This window comes from Athene noctua, chromosome Z (assembly GCF_965140245.1).
Source record: "Athene noctua chromosome Z, bAthNoc1.hap1.1, whole genome shotgun sequence".
NCBI classification, from domain to species: domain Eukaryota; kingdom Metazoa; phylum Chordata; class Aves; order Strigiformes; family Strigidae; genus Athene; species Athene noctua.
The window spans coordinates 35,887,052-35,908,686 of NC_134077.1; the positions used below are offsets into that span (position 1 = coordinate 35,887,052).

The 21,635-nt window shown below is 39.6% G+C and overlaps 1 protein-coding gene across 4 annotated transcripts in view; it reads right to left on the reverse strand.

Moving 5' to 3' along the window:
- Nucleotides 1-330: 330 nt before the first annotated feature.
- FER (FER tyrosine kinase) overlaps nucleotides 331-21,635 on the reverse strand; it is a 203,155-nt gene continuing 181,850 nt past the window's right edge. For 2 of the 4 annotated variants that reach the window (XM_074931317.1, XM_074931318.1), the window contains exons 18-20: nucleotides 15,832-15,986; nucleotides 12,890-13,012; nucleotides 331-8,715 (exon numbers count right to left, since the gene is read on the reverse strand). In XM_074931317.1, the coding sequence (XP_074787418.1) occupies nucleotides 8,573-8,715; nucleotides 12,890-13,012; nucleotides 15,832-15,986 (421 nt within the window). In that variant the 3' untranslated portion in view covers nucleotides 331-8,572. Of the gene's footprint in view, nucleotides 8,716-12,889; nucleotides 13,013-15,831; nucleotides 15,987-21,635 lie in introns of those variants that run through there. The other 2 variants (XM_074931319.1, XR_012635484.1) reach the window with 2 other exon arrangements.

The window sequence follows — 21,635 nt, forward strand, 5'->3', positions numbered from 1 at the left end:
TGAATTTCTCAGCCTGTTTCAACATGTCCTTTCCCTTCTGCCCACTAAGTTACTCCTTCTTTTAATACCTTCTGATATACAAAAGATAAAAACCAAACTGTAAGGATCACACAGACATTAACTCCAGAAACTGAAAAAAAAAACCCCCAAACCTGATAAAATTGATTTTTTTCTTTGTGAAATAGAGTATTTTGGATTGTAGCTATTCTCAAGAGCAGTGCTACTAGATTTGATCTTTCACTTGATTACAGAAACAAGTGAATAAATACAATTTGTAAATACTAAATAAAACCAGACAGCTTGATAGAAATATTTTACATTTATTGGAAGAGTACAGTAAAAAGGGGACTGAAGACTCACAAGTGGTAACTGGTCCACAAGAAAAGATAAAGGACGATTCAGAAAAGGTCTGCAGTTTACAAGAATACTGCAATTCTGTTTTGTAACAGTCTAAGAAAATAAAGTTAGCTTAAGTTCAAAAGTGTAAAGTATATAAAAAACTGGCAAATAAATAATGTTAAAATGCAGAACTATTTAAAATTATAAAGGAAAGACAACTCGCAACCGTAACATAGTTGTAATTTTCAGACTTGCTCAAAAGCCAGATAAACTCACAAATGTTGGTTCCTTTTTCTTTACATGTGTACTTTTTGGAAAAAGCACCCATTTCCAGTGTTAAGTATTATTGATCTGTTTCACAGATATATTATTTTTAAACAACAAAGAGTATAAAAGGTGCTTTACCTGATATTAACCTTGCTGGTGCATACTTTGGCACAAAATTGAGTAGAGATCTGGACACATCTGCAAATGGTATCTGTGCCCCACTCAAGGTTACTGGTGTCAAAAGTCTTGCGTGTGCTAGCAGGTCACTGAAACAACCTTCTCTCTTCCCCAACATCCCTCCTCTGTCTCCAGATGCCTACAATTACACAAAGGAAAAGTAACACATGCAACTGAAAAAAGAGCAGTCCTGCCAATCTTAGTCCAAGTTTCATCTCTGGAAGTCATTTGAACATTCATATAACTATGCACTCCTTTAATAGAAGGGACAAGAGAGGTGTTTATTGTTGAATTTCAGTCCTCAAAATTTCTTTGTAGGAGTCTGCTTGTCTTTTGTGTCCTCTGTGATGAGCCTGCATCATCAGTTTTTCCTATTACATTTTTAGCATTTTAGTGAAAATTAGGTGGGAAGCTTGGTGGAAAAAAAAAGGTTAAAATTGTCAGTTACAGGTAATTATACAATTAACAGCAGAAACACATATGGTTTTCTAGTTGCTCCATCTATTGAAGACTTTGAATCTGTGACATGACCAAGCAGGTGGAAGGAAGTAAAAAAGTGCAGAGACTGCCCACTGTATATTGCATTTCTGCATTTTGTGAGAAAGCAAAAAATGTCACCATTTCTCCTTAAGCACCACAACTTCAGGTGTTTTACAGAATTAGCCACACTCTAAGATATAGGAAACTTCCAGTCTCCAGTGGATTTATTAGTTACTTGCAGTTATAAAAAGGGGCCATGCAGACTGCAAGACCTTCTCTATGGCATCCTGGCTGCATCCACACTATGTATCAGAATCACTGACAGCACCTGAATTGGCTGCTTGAACCTATCAGTTCCCTTCCCTGATAAACTAGAGAGGAAGGAAGGTACAGTTCTACCTTCCTGTCGAGTTGAAGACAAATACAAGTATTACTATTGCAGAGATATCTTTAGCAAGGAATACTGCTGTTCAAACTGTGTAACAGCTTTTAATTTAAACAATTACTTTAGTGGTATTTAAAATGAATTAAGCTGTACCACCTCAGAGACCTAGTGAAAGACCAGTTCCCTGTAGACTTCTAGTGACCTAGCAATGCTTCTGATGTTGAAAATCTCAGCACTTCATGCTGGTGGTGGGGCTATAATTATCAGTATAAGTAAATGTTATATGATATACAGAAGTCAAATTTCTAACAGCAAAATGGATGACAATAATGAAAGTTCACAGTATTTGGAAAGGTCTGTTAAGAAGAAGGAAGGTTACAACATGGCTTGGTTGGAATTAAGTCACTGCTGTTAATTTTAAAGATACTGTTTGGATTTGGTCTGACAGCAAAATAATTTCTTTTTGAATGAACATATTTAGCTTTAGATTGTTCCCTAGCAGGGGCAGGATACAATAGCACCTATTGTAAATTAGGCAGTCAGGAATGTTGTTTTTCTGATGTATTTTACAACATGGACAATTCATGATATATTCAGGGTTTGTAACTTCATCAAAAACATGATTAGAACAACGTGCTTCACATTGATTCACCATTACTTCAATTTTCATACAAACACATTGCCACAAGGTATAACCACTACAGTATTTTTGAATCACACAAAAGCAGGGAAAAATTTGGACTTTTCTGTCACAAGAGTAACTTTTTTGAAGTAAGCAATGAGGCACCATTTGTGGTACATGGAGCCATCAGAATCAGGAAATGTTTGGGACATGCAAAAACGTCAGATCATTACAGCAGAGCTCATCTAGAACTGTAAGCTTACTGCAGCCCTTTTTTAAAGAGCAGAAAGATTTTCTAAGAATTGAAGCAAAAGATCAGAGCAAAGTAGTTTACATATCAGTAACCCAAGGATTTCGTATTACTACTGCATTTTACAATGATGGAATTCATATGTTGAGAAAAAAGCTGACTGGATCTTTTTTTAGTGGTGGAAACTTCTGGCTCATACTTTGAATATGTGTAATCTACAAGGAACTGCTGATCAATCTGATTTGCCTTTTAAAAAGCATAACTGCCTTAAACTGATGAAGGGTTTCAATGGAGAAGCACGTGGTGTCTCTCTTACCATACTTACAAAACCTAAGTTATGTACTTAACTATAAACACTTGTAGTTTTAAAACTAGATGATAGTTCCAAATAGTAACACTTTTTTCAAGCCTTCTTTTCTAGTGGCAATGTGAGTCCTAAGTACAGGTTCACAGGTCATATTCATCTATAAACACAAAATCAGTTATTGCAGGTTTTATTTACAAAGCATTCAATTCTGGGAGGATAGAGGAAGAAAGAATGTAGTTCATCTCTTTTTATGTTTTCACTTTATGACCTCAGTCAACTATATTTGAAGGCTTTATTTATCCATTTTGTAGTAAGTATGGCTAACAGTTTTTGATTTAGAGAGGGCATACATAATCTGAGATCTATGAATGAACTACTCTTTCATAGCTATAATCTGAAACAGCTGCAAAATAGCAATTCACCTAGCTAGCAATCTAATTAGTTCTTTATCTCACAAAAATAACCCCAAACCATCTGAAAATTCTAATTTAAGTCCTGCCTATATGATATCCGATAATGGTGTTTGAAAACAGCTGATAATATACAACTTCCTGAAAATGAAACAACTCAGAGTTAACATCTAAATTCTATACTCGGAGATACATTTCAGGTAGAATTTTATGTCAAAGAGACAGAGGGACATAAGGGTAACTTACGGTTATTGGTGAAGGTAGCATTCCTTTGGAGAGAACAGTAAACATATCTCTGAACCTTCCTGTTTTATAGCTCAGTAGTAAGGCTGAAATGCAGAAACTGCTTTTGCTTATTTGACAGAGAACCAAAACCAAGTTGGCCTCTACAGTCAAAGCTGTGAAATTTAGGAGGATTAGCTGCTTATTTAAAGACAATGTCTAGCTTCCAGCTCCTGTTCTATGTGGTGCTTATTGTAATGAATAGAATGGTAACTGAATGTGAAAGTTAAGGAAAATGTTGGGGATACCAGGCAGAACTTGCTGTGCTTTTAAATGACAGAGTCATCCATTTCTTGGTCTGAAAGTAAAGTTGGGTGTTAACAATGTACTAATATGCAAGCCTGAAAAGTATGTAAGAGCTGGAAATCACAGGTGTATTATCAGTTTCACGGAAGAAATTGTGGCAGTACTTGAACAACTGTTCAAAATGTGACAAGTGAAAGGATTCTACTGTTTCAACTTAAGAGTTTTCAGGTTTTTAAGCTTTTTTTAAACTATTACTTTTAAATTTTAGTTTTTTAGAAAGGAAAGCTATCCTAGGGGAATTCTAGTACAAGATTACAAAGAATACTCAGATTACTCTTAAAGAACCTTGATAGGTTTCTGAAGTTGATGCATTTTTCTTGTAAGTTGTTAGTGATGATTGTTTAAGGACTGGTTTTTTTACATTAAATCTGTGGAAGAAAACTAGAAGAAAAGATTTTTAAGAGCTGATGTTCCAAATTTACCAGATCACTCTTATAAAACCCATGACTGTTTGGAACTTCAGGAATACTGGACTTGCCCTGTACTTTTTAATGACTAATTCAAGTCCTGTATTCCTGAAACTGAAGGACTGCATGAATATGATTCTAAGAATATACCTCGGTTGGTAGTAGGGGTATTTTTCCCTCCACATATCCTGACTTGCCTAGCAAGAATGCTTTCAGCAGTATCACAGGTCCTTTTGTGCTTTAGCAAAAAAAAAATAAAAATTAATTGGTGAACTCTCTTTTAACAGCAAACTATTTTATGTTCAGTGATAAAAATGTTACAAATCCAAGCCATTTTCAGAACTACTGCTCTTGAACATAATGTTTGATGACACTATTTATACACTAACTCAGGTCTTCAAATATTGCACTGTTTCAAGCACGTCAGTGGCACTGCCATTTAGAGGATATGACAGCAAGGATAATGGAAACAGGGCTAGTAGTTAATCACTATTGTTAATATCTGTGCAGCAGCAGATCTGTGAACAATTGGGGAGGAGGGAGACATTTTTAAATGCTTCCAAGAGTTGGTTACTCTACAACCTCAGGAAAGTGTTTTTTTTCTTTAGTATCTTTACTATGGGTGCAAAAGGGATTAACAATATTTATAAGAGATAAAAAATTGATAACTTCACAGTCAGTTTTAATGATGTGCAGTAAGTTTTAATGATGTGCTTGTACGACTTGAGTAAGCATGACAGGTGGTCAAAGATATGGATAAAAAATACTTTAAGTATGAATAACCTAATATTTTCTTTACCAGTTTTCTGTTTCTCATCAATAAGAAGAGGCTTACTTCACAAACTGCAGTTCTTACTGATAGCCTTCTGGTGATGCATGTTCCAACAGCAACTTCCAATAAAAGTATTAGGCAACTCTGCAAAAGGCAGATTTTTGCTAAGAAGAAACACAATGTAACTGTAGTTGCTAAATAAAAAACTAGTTCATTGCCTTCATTAGAAACTAATGAAAATTTACATGTTGAAGAGAATGTCATGGTGGGATGCTGACTCCACAAGATCACACTTTGCTGAAGCAAGGTTTCTTTTCAGACAAGATACTTTTCACTATTCTACTTTCCATAAAATTGAAATGCTTAGTAATCCTCATGATTTCACTGATGACTGAACTCTGAAGCTAACATGTGCTTAATTTCTACTGAAAGCAAACGAAAGATGCATTTTTTGCCCTCAAAACAATCTCTCTTAAAATGATGAATGCAGTTCCTTGAAAAAAGATGAAAATAACAGATAACCTGTTGAATTCCATCACGTAACAGGCTGAGGTATTTCTACCCGACCCTTAACAGTACTCGGAGTTTCTCTCATTTAACAGTGTAAAAAATTCATGTTTCCCTCAGGGTGTCCCTGGTTGGGACGGTGCCGGTGTAAGAATCTATTTGAAACACTAAACTTGCAAAACTGAGTCTTAACTTTTTTCTAAGTTCTCTGGGATAGACACAGTATCTGGCTGACCAATGAATAACGCAAGACCAAGTCGTCAAAAGTCCACAGAAAGCAATATGGCAGCTCTGGTTCTTGAAAACCACATCTTTCTTTTAAATGTCATTGTATGGCAGGTTTGTTTGTGAACTCCCTTGTGACATGTTTACAAAAACTTAAAAACAGTATCTATAGGTAAGGATTCCACTTCCTAAATTATATAATTGCAATAATTACAAGTGAGACATGATAAACAAGTTCTGCCACAAACTGCCAAATTAATGATAAGAAAATAGTTTAAATAATTGAAGAGACATGTACCTGTGTTTAAATTTATTCTACACCTATAAACTCATTCTGGTATTCTCCTAAAGAGTTACTATTTTTGAACTGAACTGATGCCTACTTCATCAATAATTTTTCCGGTTGCTATAGAAATCCCACTTTTTAAAAAAATATTTAAATAGAAGTGTGATATGAATTAAAAATGTTAACTATTTCAGAATAAAATAAGAGTGCAATTTTTATCTTTAAGTGAGAGTCAGGATGGTGACGGGTTAATTTAAGACAAATAAAACAGTATTTTATTTTATAAAAATAAAACAGTATTTCTTTGCTGTCAAGAGGGTATATAGCAAAGATACAGTTCGTCTCTTTCACAGAAGAATATTAACTCTGCAGAGAAACTATGGATGCTGACAGAGGAGACACTGTTATCCTTACTTGCAGACTTCAGTGAGGCATGCACAAGGATCTGCAGTTGGATGAAACTTGGATTTTTCCAAATTATTGTGGAACATTTCTTAGATCTTAGTACACTTGCATTTGCATTAGCATACTAGCAAATTAAAGCACAAACTTTGTGTACTACTTAAAAGCATACAAACTAATAAGAATGCTTCCCATTGGTCTTGAAAAATATCTTTAGGCTACTTGGAAGTACAGAACTAAGTAAATATATCCAGTATGCTTAAGTTTAAATTTATGCTGCCAAGTTTTCCAAGCACTATGCCTTTATGGGTATGTATATGCTTCCTTAGCTCCATGAAAAAAATCACTTAAGAAATGCAAGAAGCACTCGCCATTCCTTATATTTGGATGCTGACAGTTCCACCTCAGATGCAGGTGATGTGCTCCAACATGATCATTCACTGTTTTATTTGGACAATAACTCCAATGTAAGAGACAGACTCTTCTAGACAACACACATTTTGGTCACACAATAGCCCTTAAACATTACCACACAGTAATAGTATAAATACACTTCCGAAAGCAAAAATGCTGTGAACAATAGAAAAGTCACCTTAATAGAAAGAAAAATGTAATGTAGTCAACAACTTCATCTCAGTCCCACTCTAACAATAAAATATAGGGTTAATTAACATTCTAGATGGCTGTGCTGTTTACAGTCCCTATTGCTTACTTGCTTTAGCAGCAACTGGCATCCCCTTGATCCAAAAAATGGAAGTTAATTCCTAGAAAAATTTTAAGCACCTTAACTCTGGAACTCAGACCAGGATACTGTAGCTTGTTTCTGTTTCTATGCAGGGCCCTAGAAAATAATTACAGCTACAAAGAGGACCCAGAGACAGAGTAACAAACTCTGCCTTTCCTCCCTCCCCTATCTAATAAGTTGTGTTTTTTTTCTGGCTGAATTTTTTTTATATAAACAAGGTTTTTATTCCTGGTGACATTTAAAACTTGCCTGTCCCCAGTCTTTTGAAATCCGATCGCAACTATTTAAAAAAGTTAGAAGATTAGTATTTCTACTCTGCCTTGCTCTACCTGTCAGAGGCTTTAAACTTAGTTCTTTAGTTTCATTTCTTGAACAATTTCCTTATGCCATACAGAAGTAGTATTTTCCTTTGGACACTATGGATGGAATGTACTTTTGCTTAGTACAAACTTCTGTAGGCTCCAGCTGCCTTCTAAGAATTATTATCAATTTAAGGAAAAAAATCAGGATCAAAAGCAAATCTAGCAATTCACATTCTTTAACTCCTCTAAGATCAATGACATTTATTACCTGCTGCTATCATTATTAAACCTCTTTCTGTTGGCCTAATGCTTTTACATATTTGGAAGGCAGATGATTTGCAGCATTTCCTAGCATGTGCAGTCAAGACTTGATACTGGATTTTTTTGTTTCTTAAATAAACATAGGTCATTGTAAAGGAGACATATTACTGAATTCTGATGGCTTTGTAGGAAGAAAAGGCATGGCTTAAGTAAATCCCATCAAAAGCCAAAAGTATTTACTATAGTGTGGTAAGAAATGCATAAGTAACTTTATTTTCCACAAAAGAAAATTCTGGATTTCACTCTTCAGTAAGCACATTTGCATCCAGAATCTAACTGACCTTCATTCTTAAAGTATTAGAATTTAAAAAATATAAAAGTTTCAAGTTGAAATACTTGTCAAAACTGTCTTCAGTCTTACGGCCAACATGTATGACAGTCACCACACTAGAGTGCTGCTGGTATTGACATACAGGACAGGGATAGCAGAGTGAGAACACAGCTTAAAGCAGAAAACCTCTGAAAAATGTCACTAGCAGTTACTTGTAAAACAGATAGAAGCCACAGTCCCTTAAATCTATATAGTATGTGCTTTTCTATTTACACGTAACCTAAATGACAATATTACTGTGACTGGATATATAGCATTTTGCAGCGTGTATCTTTAATGCAGATGTAGACATCATTCGAGATGGTACACATGTATATAAAAAACCAGGTAATTTCAAAGTAATCGTAGAAGAATATTGCAAATAATGTAAAAATGCATAGTGTTTGAGGGGAAAAATTATTTCACTGGAAAATAAAGTCATATACATTGAGTTTGGCACTTGTTTATCACTATGTCACTTTCTTTTTGATTGAAGACAGGTCTTTCTGAATCTCACTGAATTTTGGACGGTTTTCTGGTTTGTAGTCCCAGCACCTCTGCATTATTTTATATATTTCTTCTGGACATTTTTGGGGTGCTGACATTCGGTAGCCTGGTACACAACAAAAGGGGAGAATGTTTAGCATCGAAAACTGATGCATACTGGCAAATCTAACAAGAAATTAGAGAAGTTTAAGATCGTTACATTAAAAAAGCTCTTTAGGTTAATATGAGGAAAGTCTTCAATATATAACTTATACAAGATAAGATAATTATTACACTAATGAAACTCAGGTACCAGTGACATTTAAGTTGAGCATGGTAAATTGTCAGTATGCTTCTCATTTATAAAGGCAGCAACCTGCATACATTTGTTTCCTGTATCTTAGGAAGTAGTTACCCTCTAGGTTTGAATTGTGTTCCATTCTTTCCCCGCACTGAGAAAATGAATAATCAACATTTCTTTTTCAAAATGGATAAACATTTATTCGCATGCCTCTTCCCTTTTTTGTCTCCTTAAGCAGTTCCCTTCCCACTTGCACTTTATCTATTTATTTTTCCTCCTTCCTGTTTTCTTAACTTTTATATTTTCCCATCATCTTAACTCTTGCTCTTCTGGTTTGTTTAGATAGGCTGTGGTCTTCCACACCTCTCTGCTGCCATCAGTGGTCTCTGACTTGGCGATGAACAGGAGAAGCAGTTAAATACCTTAGTGGCTAATCATTCAGAAGCCACAGATAAGTGGCCATATCATCCATAACTTTGACCAAAGAGATGTACTCACAGCAATGAAGGCAATTTCCCAGTGAGTAGAAAGTTGGGCAAAAATGACAGGAGGACTGCATGGATGAAGGAGCTCCTGGACAAATTCGAACACAAAACTGTGTAATGTGGGAGGAATACATAAACATTGCCTGAGTATCCAGGGATGAAGTTAGGAAAGCTAAAGCCCAAATGGGATTGAATCTGGCCAGGGATGTTGAAGACAACAAGAAGGGCTTCTTTAAGTAGGTGATGAAAGGAAGTCTAGGGAAATTGTGGGCCCACTGCTGAATGAGGTGGGGCACTTTTTAACATAGGACATGGAAAAGGCTGAGGTACTGACTACTGTCTTCAACTCAGTCTTCACTAACAAGACTGGACTTTCTCAGAGACCAGGGAGAAAGTCTGGAGCAAGGAAGACATACGCCTGGTGGAAGAGGATCTGATCACGGTATACTTAAGCAAACTGGACTTGCATAAATCCACAGGGCCTGACGGGATGTACCCATGAGCACGGAGGGAGTTGGCTGATGTCACTGCAAGGCCACTCTCAATAACCTTTCTTCCATCATGGTGACGGCGAGAAGTACATGAAGACTGGAGTAAAGCAAATGTCACACCTGTCTTCAAGGAGGACCCAGCGAACTGTACGCTGGTCAGCCTCACCTTCATCTCTGTGAAGGTGATGGAGCAGCTAATGCTAGGAACAATTTCCACGCACATGAAAGACAGGAAAGTCATCATGAGTAGTCAGCATGGATTCACTAAGGGCAAGTCATGCTCGGCCAGTCTGATCACCTCCTATGATGAAATGAGTGGCTTGGTAGATCAGGGGACTTAAGGCTTTCAACATTGTCTTCCATAAAATCCTTACAAAGACACTTGAATTATGGGCTGGATGCATAGACAGTGAGGTGGATTAAAAACTGGCTGAACGGCAAATCCTAGATGGAGATGATCAGTAGCACAAAGTCTAGCTGGAGGCCAGTGACTACCAGTGTACCCCAGGGGTCAGTACTGGGATCAGTCCTGTTGAACATCTTCATTAATGATCTGGATGATGGGGTAGAGTGTACCCTCAGCAAGTTTGCAGACGAACCAAACTGGGATGAAGGAACAATACATGAGACTGTCATGATGACATCCAAGAGAGACCTGGACAGGCTGGAGAATTGGGCTGACAGGAACCTTATGCAGTTTAACAGGGAGGAGTGCAAAGTTCTGCACTTGGGGAGGAACAACCCCAGGCACCATACACGCTGGGGGCTACACAGGTGGAAAGCTGCTTGGCAGAAAGGGACCCGGGGATCCTGGTGGACACTAAGTGTTGAACATGTAGCAGCAATGTGTCCTTGTGGCAAAGAAGGCTAATTGCGTCCTGGGCTTCATTAAACAAAGTACTTCCAGCAAGTTCAGGGAGGTAATCCTTCCCCTCTGCTCAGCACTGGTGAGAGCACACTTGGAGGACTGTGTCCAGTGCTGCGCTCCCCAATACAAAAGAGACTAGGACACATTGGAGAGAATCCCATAAGGGCCACCAAGATGTTGAAGGGACTGGAGCAGCTCTTACTTGAGGACAGGCTGAGAGAGCTGGGACTGTTCAACCTGGAGAAGAGAAGGATCAGGGAGATCTCATCAATGTATAGAAACACCTGAAGGGAGGGTGCAAAGAGAGCAGAGCCAGGCTCTTTTCAGTGGTGCCCAGTGACAGGACCAGAGGCAATGGGCACACACTGAAACACAGGAGGTTCCCTCTGAACATCAGGAAATACTTTTTTCCCTGTGAGAGTGACAGAGACTGGCACAGGTTGCCCAGGGAGAGTGGAATCTCAGTCTTTGGAGATATGCAAAAGCCATTAGAACACAGTCTCTTCAGCATCCAGCTCTAGATGACCCTGCCTGAGCAGGGGGGTTGGACCAGATGACATCCACAGGTCCTGCAGACCTCAGCCATTCTGTGACTCTATGATTCTATGAACTCTTTACCACATACAGCTCTCTGATCAAATGGCAGACAGTGCACAGTAGAGTGAGTTGGCACATAGGACTCTACAACTAAATGCAGCTCTGTGACTTCAGCTGAACAGCACAGATCTCTGCATCTCTTTTTCTAAAGCAGAATATAAATCATACATGTTCTCATACAACTGGTATATCTGAGGAACATTCTTCATTATATTGCATGCATCTGCCCTAGGTGCTAGATTAATGCATGAAACTCCAAAGGATAAAAGCTGGGCTCTAGGATACTTACAGACAAGGTAATATGAAACTAACAATCCTTTCCCTCACAAAGTTTCCCACAGAAACTACGTTCTTCAAAACAGTGACAGAAGCAAGTGCTTTTTGTCCTTAAAGTGAAGTGATTCTATGAAGTTATTTAGAATTGAAATTATTGTGGTTTAAAGCAAGCATTCAAATAACTAAATTCACTGATGGCTCTTACTGACTGAGTAACTGAGATAGATAAGATCAGGAAGAGAACGTGAGTGTCTCAGCTGACTATCCTAACAGAATAGCTGTTATATACTGAGAACCAAGAAAACAGGCTGATAAAGGACATGAAAATTCCATTAAAAACAAAATGAAGAAGAATTGCTGACAGGCCAACAGGATTATTTTCCCCACAGTATAAATAGCTGAAAAAGCATAAATGTACTTCTAAATACTTGGATTTATAAATTTCAAGAAATTATTCTAAGTGGATTAAAACAGAATCTCAGTATTTAGGTAGTAAGGCTTGTTTTTACAAACACTCCTCTGCTCTGGAGAACACTGGATTTTTTGATTTGGCCTTTCAGGGAGCAACTTTGAGGGTCATCTGCAGTGCTTATAAAAATACTGGCAATATCTATAAATTAGTAAACTAGTTGGAAGGTTTTTTTAATCATTCAGCAAGTTTTACTAGCTTAGAACCTGTTTATGACTTACACAGTAGTACTATGTAGAGGACGAACAGTTCTGAAACACCACTGAAGATGGAAGTAAATCAAACTGCTAAAATCCTGCTCACAGTTATTTGCTACTTTAAATAAAAGCATTTTGATTAATTTGTAAAAGAGAAAAATGGCTTTCAACACTCCACTAGCTTACCATTCTCCACCATAATTGCTAATTTTTTGTATGAAATGCTTTAATAAAGAAGATGAAATGATACAGATTTTTTTCTTCTGGCAGTTTAGAGTATTTATACTTGTATTAGCATAATCTTAAATAATTTGTTCTGGTCAAGCTTCTGCTGTGCACAGCAGTAAATCCCCCCACTTCATCTCACCTCTTAGTTCTGCAACAATGAAAGTCAGTATGCTGTAAGACTTACATCCTTCAAGTCAGAATATTCCTTTTTTCAAGAAGCCTATATCACACTACTCTCAGAAAGACAGATTCAGCAATTAAAAAATCTCATAATATTTTTCCTAAAGTTGCTGGATAACTTGTATGTTATTTCTTTGCTATTTTATACTTTATGTACTACATACTTATGGTTCTATACAGCATTTGTTTCACTCCCTACAAATAACTACCTTTCTCGACTTGTTCTCGTGCTTGTTGATTGGTCATTCCAGGGTATGGACATACTCCTAAACTGAAGGTCTCCCACAAAAGAATTCCAAAGCTCCATACATCACTCTCAGATGTGTATCTCCCTAAAAAAAGGAGAGAAAACTCTCGTTTAACATACAGAGAAATTGTTTCAGGTAATTATGGCATCAAATTTTCTCTAAAGTGTTATACTGGCAAGCTTTAAGCAAAACGAAGCTGTAGCTACTAATAATACATTCTGCAGATACCCTAGTCTTCTGTACTTCAAATTATAAACAAATTATCTTCAGGTCAATACCTAGGAATAACATAAGCTAATAAAGTTCTACATTTGTCAGACCTTACTATGTCAGTTATGAATTTTCATGCAAGTTAAGAATTTTCTTCCTACTTAATGTACAAAAATATTTTTTTCCTTTTAATGTAAAAGGATAGAAAAATGTCTAGAAAAAAGGAAAATACATGTAAATTATAGTGACAGTTGGTGATATTACAACTGTTCTGATGTCAGAAAGTTCAGTTTACTGTTAAACTAAGTATCGCTTCCAGCTGTGCTACATTAGCTTGTGTGCCTCCTAGACAGCAATTATGGGCATTCTGTATGCTCTTTGTAGTAAGATTAGTTTTCCTGTCTATGCATCAACTCCCTTCTGAGTTTGGCACCTAGTGATTTTACAATTTCCATTGAAATAATTCAGTAGATAAAAGATAGTGATTAGATTTTTTTTAAAGAAAGCACAAGTTCTGCACAGTTAATTATATTTTTTACTATAACATTATCTGGGGAAAAAAAAAAGGCCTGTTCATTCACAAAAAAACCCGCCTCCACACAGTGATTTATTAATGTGACAAGCAATTCAAAATATTTTACAGGAAAACCATATATATTAACCGTGTATTTTGAGAGAAGACGAAGCAAAAATACTCTACACTTGGCCTAAATAAGTAATTTTATTTGGAACTTTTCAAACATATTTTTCCACTTGCTCAAAGTGATGTAAATCTATAGCTCCAAGAAAAAATAACAGTACAGAATGGCACTGAACAGCACCCACTGAACTAAAGTTTCAATCTCCAACAAGCTCCAGTAGCACCAGGATTGCAGTTATTACTTCAGATACAACTCCCTAACCACTCAGTTTTCCCTAATTTGGTTTCTATACTTCACAACTGGTGTTTAATTTCAAATCTTTTTGTGACTGCTATTAATTTGTCATATACAGTGAATCCAGAAGTGACTAAAAAATGACCTTTTGCATAGTTTCTTAAGCACTGTATCATACATGTAATGGCCAAATGAACCCATCTCTCATTTTCTTCCAAACTTTAAAGCTTGCCATTAAGAACCAACATGGACAGTGGTTGCCAACTAGTTTTGAAATACTGCAGATTTAGTTCTATTTCATTCTGATATCCTTAAATATCTTCAGCCTTACCTACAGAAATTAATTCAATACTTATGACCACATTATCAGGATGGTAAATGGTAAAACATAAACCAGTTATTTTTACCCACAGCTTTCAATGGAGTGGAAAAAATGCTCCTTCAGAAGTACACAGAAACCTTCTACAGCATTTTGAAAGTTGTATATTAGACTGATGAACACATAAACAAATGTTTGAGCAAGCTTATTTTCCAAGCACTATCAAAAATCACTTAAAACTGCATAAGTATGTATGCATTTTAGGAAACACAAAATAAGTAGATGTTAATTAACTATCATCTCCTCTCTTGGGCTATGCAGAAATAAAAGACTCAAAAGTACAAATTGAAGGTGTTGTCACAAGAGCCCATTTCCTGCTTAATGTAGTCCACTGGACTGTATACAGCTATGAAGGATAGGTTTTCATTATATGTCAAATAAACCATGCACATTTCTGAAATAACAAAAATGAAAATTCAAAACACCTTTTAACGCCCAAAATAGAAAAGTATGTTCCCCAGTGAACGCTAGCAACACTAACATCTCTTAGAATAATTGATAATACAGTATCAACTACTGTAACTAAACTTATTATCCTTTCAATGGGAAGATCTGCTATATTGTGTTATGGCATTAACTCCTGCAAAAGTGCTAGAGGAAGCACCTTGCTATCAATTGTAAGTCACAAACTTATGATTTCTAATGCATGATTTTAAAAAAAAGCTCTAAGAGATGGCAGAAATATTTATAGATACTTCAAATGAAAAATTTAAACAATTTTTTTCCAAGTACTCAACTAAAGAACTGATTGAGAGAACCACATCCAAAATATGACATCATTAATTTAATATGCTGCTTGTTCACAGTCCACTTAGAAGAACTTATTTTTCTAGTTTCATATAAGCTAAAAAGTTAATCAGCTTCTGTTTCTGTTCTGGAACTATTACCCACATATTATGGGTCACTTCCCTCAGTCAGAAATAGTGTTTTTTTTTCCCCAAGATAACAGCCTAGCAATATATAAAAATGCAGGCAAAGCAAAGATGCAGTTAAAAAAATATAAATTAGTGACTGTACTTTTCTCCAATGCAATGATTTATCTAACAGAGTGTTCTAGTATGTTAATGCTTTCTAACATTTTCAAAGAGGAACCAGAACAATCACTGCCATAAATATGCAAACTTTTCTTTTTCATTTTGTTAACAATTATGACCTAGATGACTGACTAGGTAGTCTACCAGAATGAGTCAGCAACATAACCAAAAAATAATTTTGTTGCTGCATAATAGCAATTTTGATGTTGCTGGATTATTCCTTTTGAAGGCAAAATAGAATTTTTTACATAACTTAAGACTGAAATATTATTTTAAACATTATGGATTTGAACTGGGCACTAGGAATAAGTATATATACTAAAATATTGCCTATGGTGTACTCCTGGTCATACTTATGCTAATTTATTTTTTTTTTCCCTCAAGGAGATACATGTATGTCCTTACCATAGTTGAGAGCTTCTGGAGCAGTCCACTTGATAGGAATCTGCTTTAGGCCTGATGATGAGTATACGCCATCATCTTCTTGCCGGGACATCCCAAAATCACTTATTTTCAAAATGTTGCTTTCTCCTACCAAGCAGTTCCTTGCAGCCAGGTCTCTAAGTTAGAACAAGAAATAAACCCCTGTATTTTTACACATTTGAAAGTACTTGAAGCAATTTAAAATGGCTGAGGCCCCTGGCCAAGAAGGTGGTGCCTCTTGGAAAACATATTTAGGAAAGGGTAAAAAAATGCTGCATAGCAGTTTTGGAGAAGAGGAGAGAAAGAGGAAAAAAAAGTCTGAGAAATAATCCTGTGAACACCAAGTTTGGTGAAGAAGTTGGGGGAAGAGTTGCTGGAGATGCTGGAGTTGTCCCAGGCACCAAAGCAGAGATTACTCTGAAGCTCTTGGAAGGACCCAAGATGGAGCAGTTCGTTAAAGACTGTATCTCCTGTGAAGGATCCATGCTGGCACAGAGGAACAGTGTGAGGAGAAAGGAGCAGCAGAGAGGACCTGTTATGGACTGACCACAACCCCCATTCCCCATCCCCCTGCACCTCTTTGAGGGAAGGAGGTGGAGGAGTCGGGAATGAAGGAGTTAAGGTGAGCCTTGAAAGAAGGGAGGGGTGGGAGAAAGGTATTTCAGTTTTTGTCTTTATACCATCTAATTCTATTTTAATTGGCAATAAATTAAATTAATGTTCCCCAAGTTGAGTCGTTTTGATGAGGGATCACCCTGTCTATCTTGACCCACAATCTCTTCTGTCTAATTTTCTCACTTATCCTGCTGAAGAGAGAGAGTGAGTGGCTGGGTTGGCATCTGGAAGCCAGTCAAAATCAACAACCAAAAAATGTCCTCTGAGGTTTCAAAAATAAATCTGCAGTTTTACAAAACAGATTTTATGCAAAATGAGACAGAATTTGAAAAGCACGCTGAAACATATTCCCATAATTATGAAAGACAGTGAAAAACCAGAGAAGTGCCTCCATCTTCACTCTGCCTATTTTATCTTAGCATTAGGGTATCCATTAAAAAATACAAAGCTGCTCAGTATTACAGGAACAGGAATTTTGGCTCAGTGGTGGGTGAGAAGCTCAAAAAATCAACATCCTTCTTTTCTGTCCCTCCATCTGAAATATGTTTTTTTTAGATTAGGAAACAGGCTGTAGTAATACCTGATAAAAGACCACTGTGACTTCTCTACACAATATATTTGGAATAAGAGGACCTGCTAATAATATGTTATCAAAATACTATATATATATTACATTTCTTGTTTCATAAGTTAAATTATTACATAATAAAACATCTATTATTCCCGACTTAGTGTAATAAAATACAGGAAATTTCTGAATGTTAAGCAACAGAATTAAATCTATACTGTTAGGAACATTATGGGCAAAGTACTTTTAAACTAAATTTACACTGCTTGTTTTCTGCTTAAATAGCTAATATAATCACAAATGACTTGTCTTATGTGAATATTCCAGAATAATCCACCACCTCCCTGGGCAGCCCATTCCAATGCCTAACAACCCCTTCTGGAAAGAAATACTTCCTAATATCCAGTCTAAACCTTCCCTGGCAAAACTTGAGGCCATTCCCTCTTGGCCTATCGCCTATTACTTGGTTAAAGAGACTCATCCCCAGCTCTCTGCACCCTCCTTTCAGGGAGCTGTAGAGGGCAATGAGGTCTCCCCTCAGCCTCCTCTTCTCCAGACTAAACACCCCCAGTTCCCTCAGCCGCTCCCCATACGACCTGTGCTCCAGACCCTGCACCAGCTCCGTTGCCCTTCTCTGGACACGCTCGAGTCATTCAATGTCCTTTTTGGAGTGAGGGGCCCAAAACTGAACACAGGAATCGAGGTGCGGCCTCAGCAGTGCCGAGTACAGGGGTCAGATCCCTTCCCTGTCCCTGCTGGCCACGCTAGTGCTGACACAAGCCAGGATGCCATTGGCCTTCTTGGCCACCTGGGCACACTGCTGGCTCCTGTTCAGCCGGCTGTCAATCAACACCCCCAGGTCCCTCTCTGACTGGCAGCTCTCCAGCCACTCCTCCCCCAGCCTGTAGCGCTGCTGGGGGTTGTTGTGGCCCAAGGGCAGCCCCCGGCATTTGGCCTTATGGAAACTCCTCCAGTTGGCCTCAGCCCATGGCTCCAGCCTGTCCAGGTCTCTCTGCAGAGCCTCCCTACCCTCGAGCAGATCAACACTCCCACCCAACTTGGGGTCATCTGCAAACTGACTGAGGGTGCACTCGATCCCCTCGTCTAGATCATCAATAAAGATGTTAAACAGGAGTGGCCCCAAAACCGAGCCCTGGGGGACACCACTCGTGACCGGCCGCCAACTGGATTTAACTCCGTTCACCACAACTCTTGGGGCCCGGCCATCCAGACAGTTTTTTACCCCACAAAGCGTGTGCCCATCCAAGCCTTGAGCAGCCAGTGTTGCCAGGAGAATGCTGTGGGAAACAATGTCAAAGGCCTCACAAAAGTCAAGGTAGACAACATCCACAGCCTTTCTCTCATCCAATAAGCAGGTCACCCTGTCGCAGAAGGAGATCAGGTTTGTCAAGCAGGACCTGCTTTTCATAAACCCATGCTGACTGGGCCTGACTATATGATTGTCCCCCATGTGTTGTATGATCATACTCAGGATGAGCTGCTCCATCAGCTTCCTGGGCACCAAAGTCAGTCTAACAGGCCTGTAATTTCCTGGATCATCCTTCTGACCCTTCTTATTTATGGGCGTCACAATGGCCAATTTCCAATCTGTCGGGACCTCCCTGGTCAGCCAGGACTGCTGGTAAATGATGGAAAGTGGCTTGGCGAGCACCCCAGCCAGCTCCTTCAGCACTCTCAGGTGTATCCCATCCGATCCCATAGAATTGTGTGTGTCTGTGTGATGCAGCAGGTCACTGACTGGATTGTGCGGGGTGCATTCTCCCAGTCTATCTTCTGGCTCAGGAGGCTCGATTTCATCAGTACAACTAGTCTTGTTATTAAAGACTGAGGCACAGAAGGCATTAAGCACCTCAGCCTTTTCCTCATCACTTGTTACCATGTTTCCTCCTGTGTCTAGCAGGGGATGGAGGCTCTCCATCGTCTTTCTTTTGATGTTGACATACTTACAGGAACATTTCTAGTTGTCCTTGACTGCTGAAGCCAGATTAATTTCCAGCTGGGCTTTAGACCTCCTGATTTCCACCCTGCATAGCCTCACAGCATCTTTTTAATCATTGTAAGTCACTAGCCTCTTCCTCCAAAGGTCATAAACTCCTTTTCTCCCTGAGTTGCAGCCAAAGCTCCCTGTTCAGCCAGGGTGGTCTTCTCTGTCACTGGCTTCTCTTACAGCACCTGGGGACAGCCTACTCATGTGCCATTAACACTATCTTCTTAAAGAGTGACCAGTCTTCCTGGATCCCTATGCGCTTCTGGACCATCTCCCAAGGGATGCTGTCAAGCATATGCCTAAACAAGTCAAAGTCAGCCCTTTGGAAGTCCAGGATGTCAGTTCTGCTTAGTCCTCTCCTGGACTGTCTAAGAAGAGAGAACTCCATTATTTCATGATTGCTGTGCCCTAGTCGGCCTCCAATTACCACATCATCCACCAGTCCTTCTCTGTTCACAAAGAAGAGATCATCAGGGCACCTTCTCTGGTCAGTTTACTCACCAGCTGTGTCAGGAAGTTCTCTCCCACACATTCCAGGAATCTCTGGGACTGGTCCCTCTCTGCTGTGTTGTATTTCCAGCAGATGTCTGGGAAGTTAAAGTCTCCCACAAGAACAAGGGCAAGTGACTGTGAGATTTCTCCTAAGTGCCTACAGAACGTTTCATCCACCTCTCTGTCCTGCTTGGCTTGCCTGTAGTAGACTCCCACTATGACATCTGCCCTGTTGGCCTTCCCCCTGATTCTAACACAAAGACACTCCACCCTGTCTTCACTACACTTGTGCTCAAAGCAATCATAATACTCACTAACACACAGTGTAACCCCACCACCTCTCATTTTTTTCTCTATCCCTCCTAAAGAGCTTGTAGCCATCAGTTGGTGCACTCCAGTCATTGGAGACATCCCATCATGTTTCTGTAATAGCCACTACATCCTAATTTTCCTGTTTCTTCATGGCTTCAAGATGCTCCTGTTTGTTACCCATGCTGTGTGCATTGGTAGAGATGCACTTCAGATGGGCTGATGTTTTGTCCCCTTCCGCCGTCAAATCTAGTTTAAAGCTCTATCAATGAGCCCAGTTAACTCTTGCCCCAAGATCTTTCTCCCCTTATGGGACAGGTGTATCCCATCTGACGCCAAAACGTCTGGTACTCCGTATATTAACCCGTGATTGAAAAATCCAGGTCCCTGACAGTAACACCAGTCTTGGAGCCACCAATTCATCTGTTGAGTTCTCCTGTAATCTTCTTCATCCATCCCCAGAACTGAAAGGATGGAGGAGAACACAATTTGTGCCCCCAATGCCTTAACCAGTTTTCCCAGGGACCTGAAATCTCTCTTCATTGATTTGGGACTTCTCCTGGTAATATCATTGCTACCTACCTGAAAAACCAAGAGAGGGTAGTAAATCCTTGGGTCTCACTAGAGTGGGGAAGTTTTGCCGTGAGGTCCTTGACCTGAGCCTCAGGGAGGCAGCAGACCTCCTTGTGAAGCGGGTCTGGTCTGCGTATTGGGCATTCGACACCCCTCAGAATGAAGACACCCACTACAATGACCCTTCGGGGGTTCTTTTTAGAACTGTTTTTAATACCTGGTCTAGAACGATCCAGCCTTGGTGGACCTTGGTCTTCCTCCTTGTTTGACTCATTTTCTTCAACCTTCTCTGTTTCGTTCACAAGTTCCAGGGCCCCGTATGTACTGTGAAGGGACACCATGGAAGGTGAGGGAGGTCAGGAGGGGATTTTCGTGCCTCCCTGAGCAGGGACCTGTTTCCAGTCTCCCCCACCTTTAAGTCCCCTCCTTCTGCCTGGTAGCAAGAGGGTGAGGGATTGCTTGGCTCTTTTGGAGCCTCCATTTGCTCCTGTTGCTTCAGGGGTGCCAAGGTGCCACTCCACCAATCGATCTCCCTTTCGCTCTCGCTAACACTTCTTAATCTTGTGACCTCTCCTTTGAGTCCCTGCACCATGTGAGCAGGTCACCCAGCTGATCACAGCACACACGGGTGCTGTCCCTGCTGCCCTCCGGCAGGACCGACAGGCCCAGGCACTCCCTGCACCCGGGACCTGGGCCGCTGCATGTTTGCGTGGCAGCGCCGTCTGGGTCGCCACATTCTTTCTGGTGCTGGTTCTGACCCGAGTGGAGACCACAGCTCGGTCTACTCGTGGAGGATGATAAAATGAAACTAGGTCAGATGAGCTCTAGACCCAGGAGAGGGACTATGCCCTGTCCACGCCAACTGCCGCACCACCTGCCGCCCCACGCCCTGTCTGCCCGTCCTGGTCGCCGCCTCCCTGGGGAGCTCTTGTACGTGAGGGGCGTTGGGTGTCGGACTCTGGTCTCCGCCCGCCCTGAGTCCCCGCTGCCCTCGGTCCCAGCTCGCTCTTCCCGCTCAGGGGGGGGCGGCCTGAGGCTCTCCCTCTGCCCTGGGCTTCTGCCTTCTTGGCCTGTGGTTTTGCCGCAGGGTTTTGCCGCTTTCAGAAGGATTTCCTGCCGCTGTCCTCTGCTTCGGAGCCCCTCTCCTCAGCAACAATCAGACTACATTATTTGATATGCAGACAGAGCCTGTGTTTGAGATAACTACTACAACTAGATTTA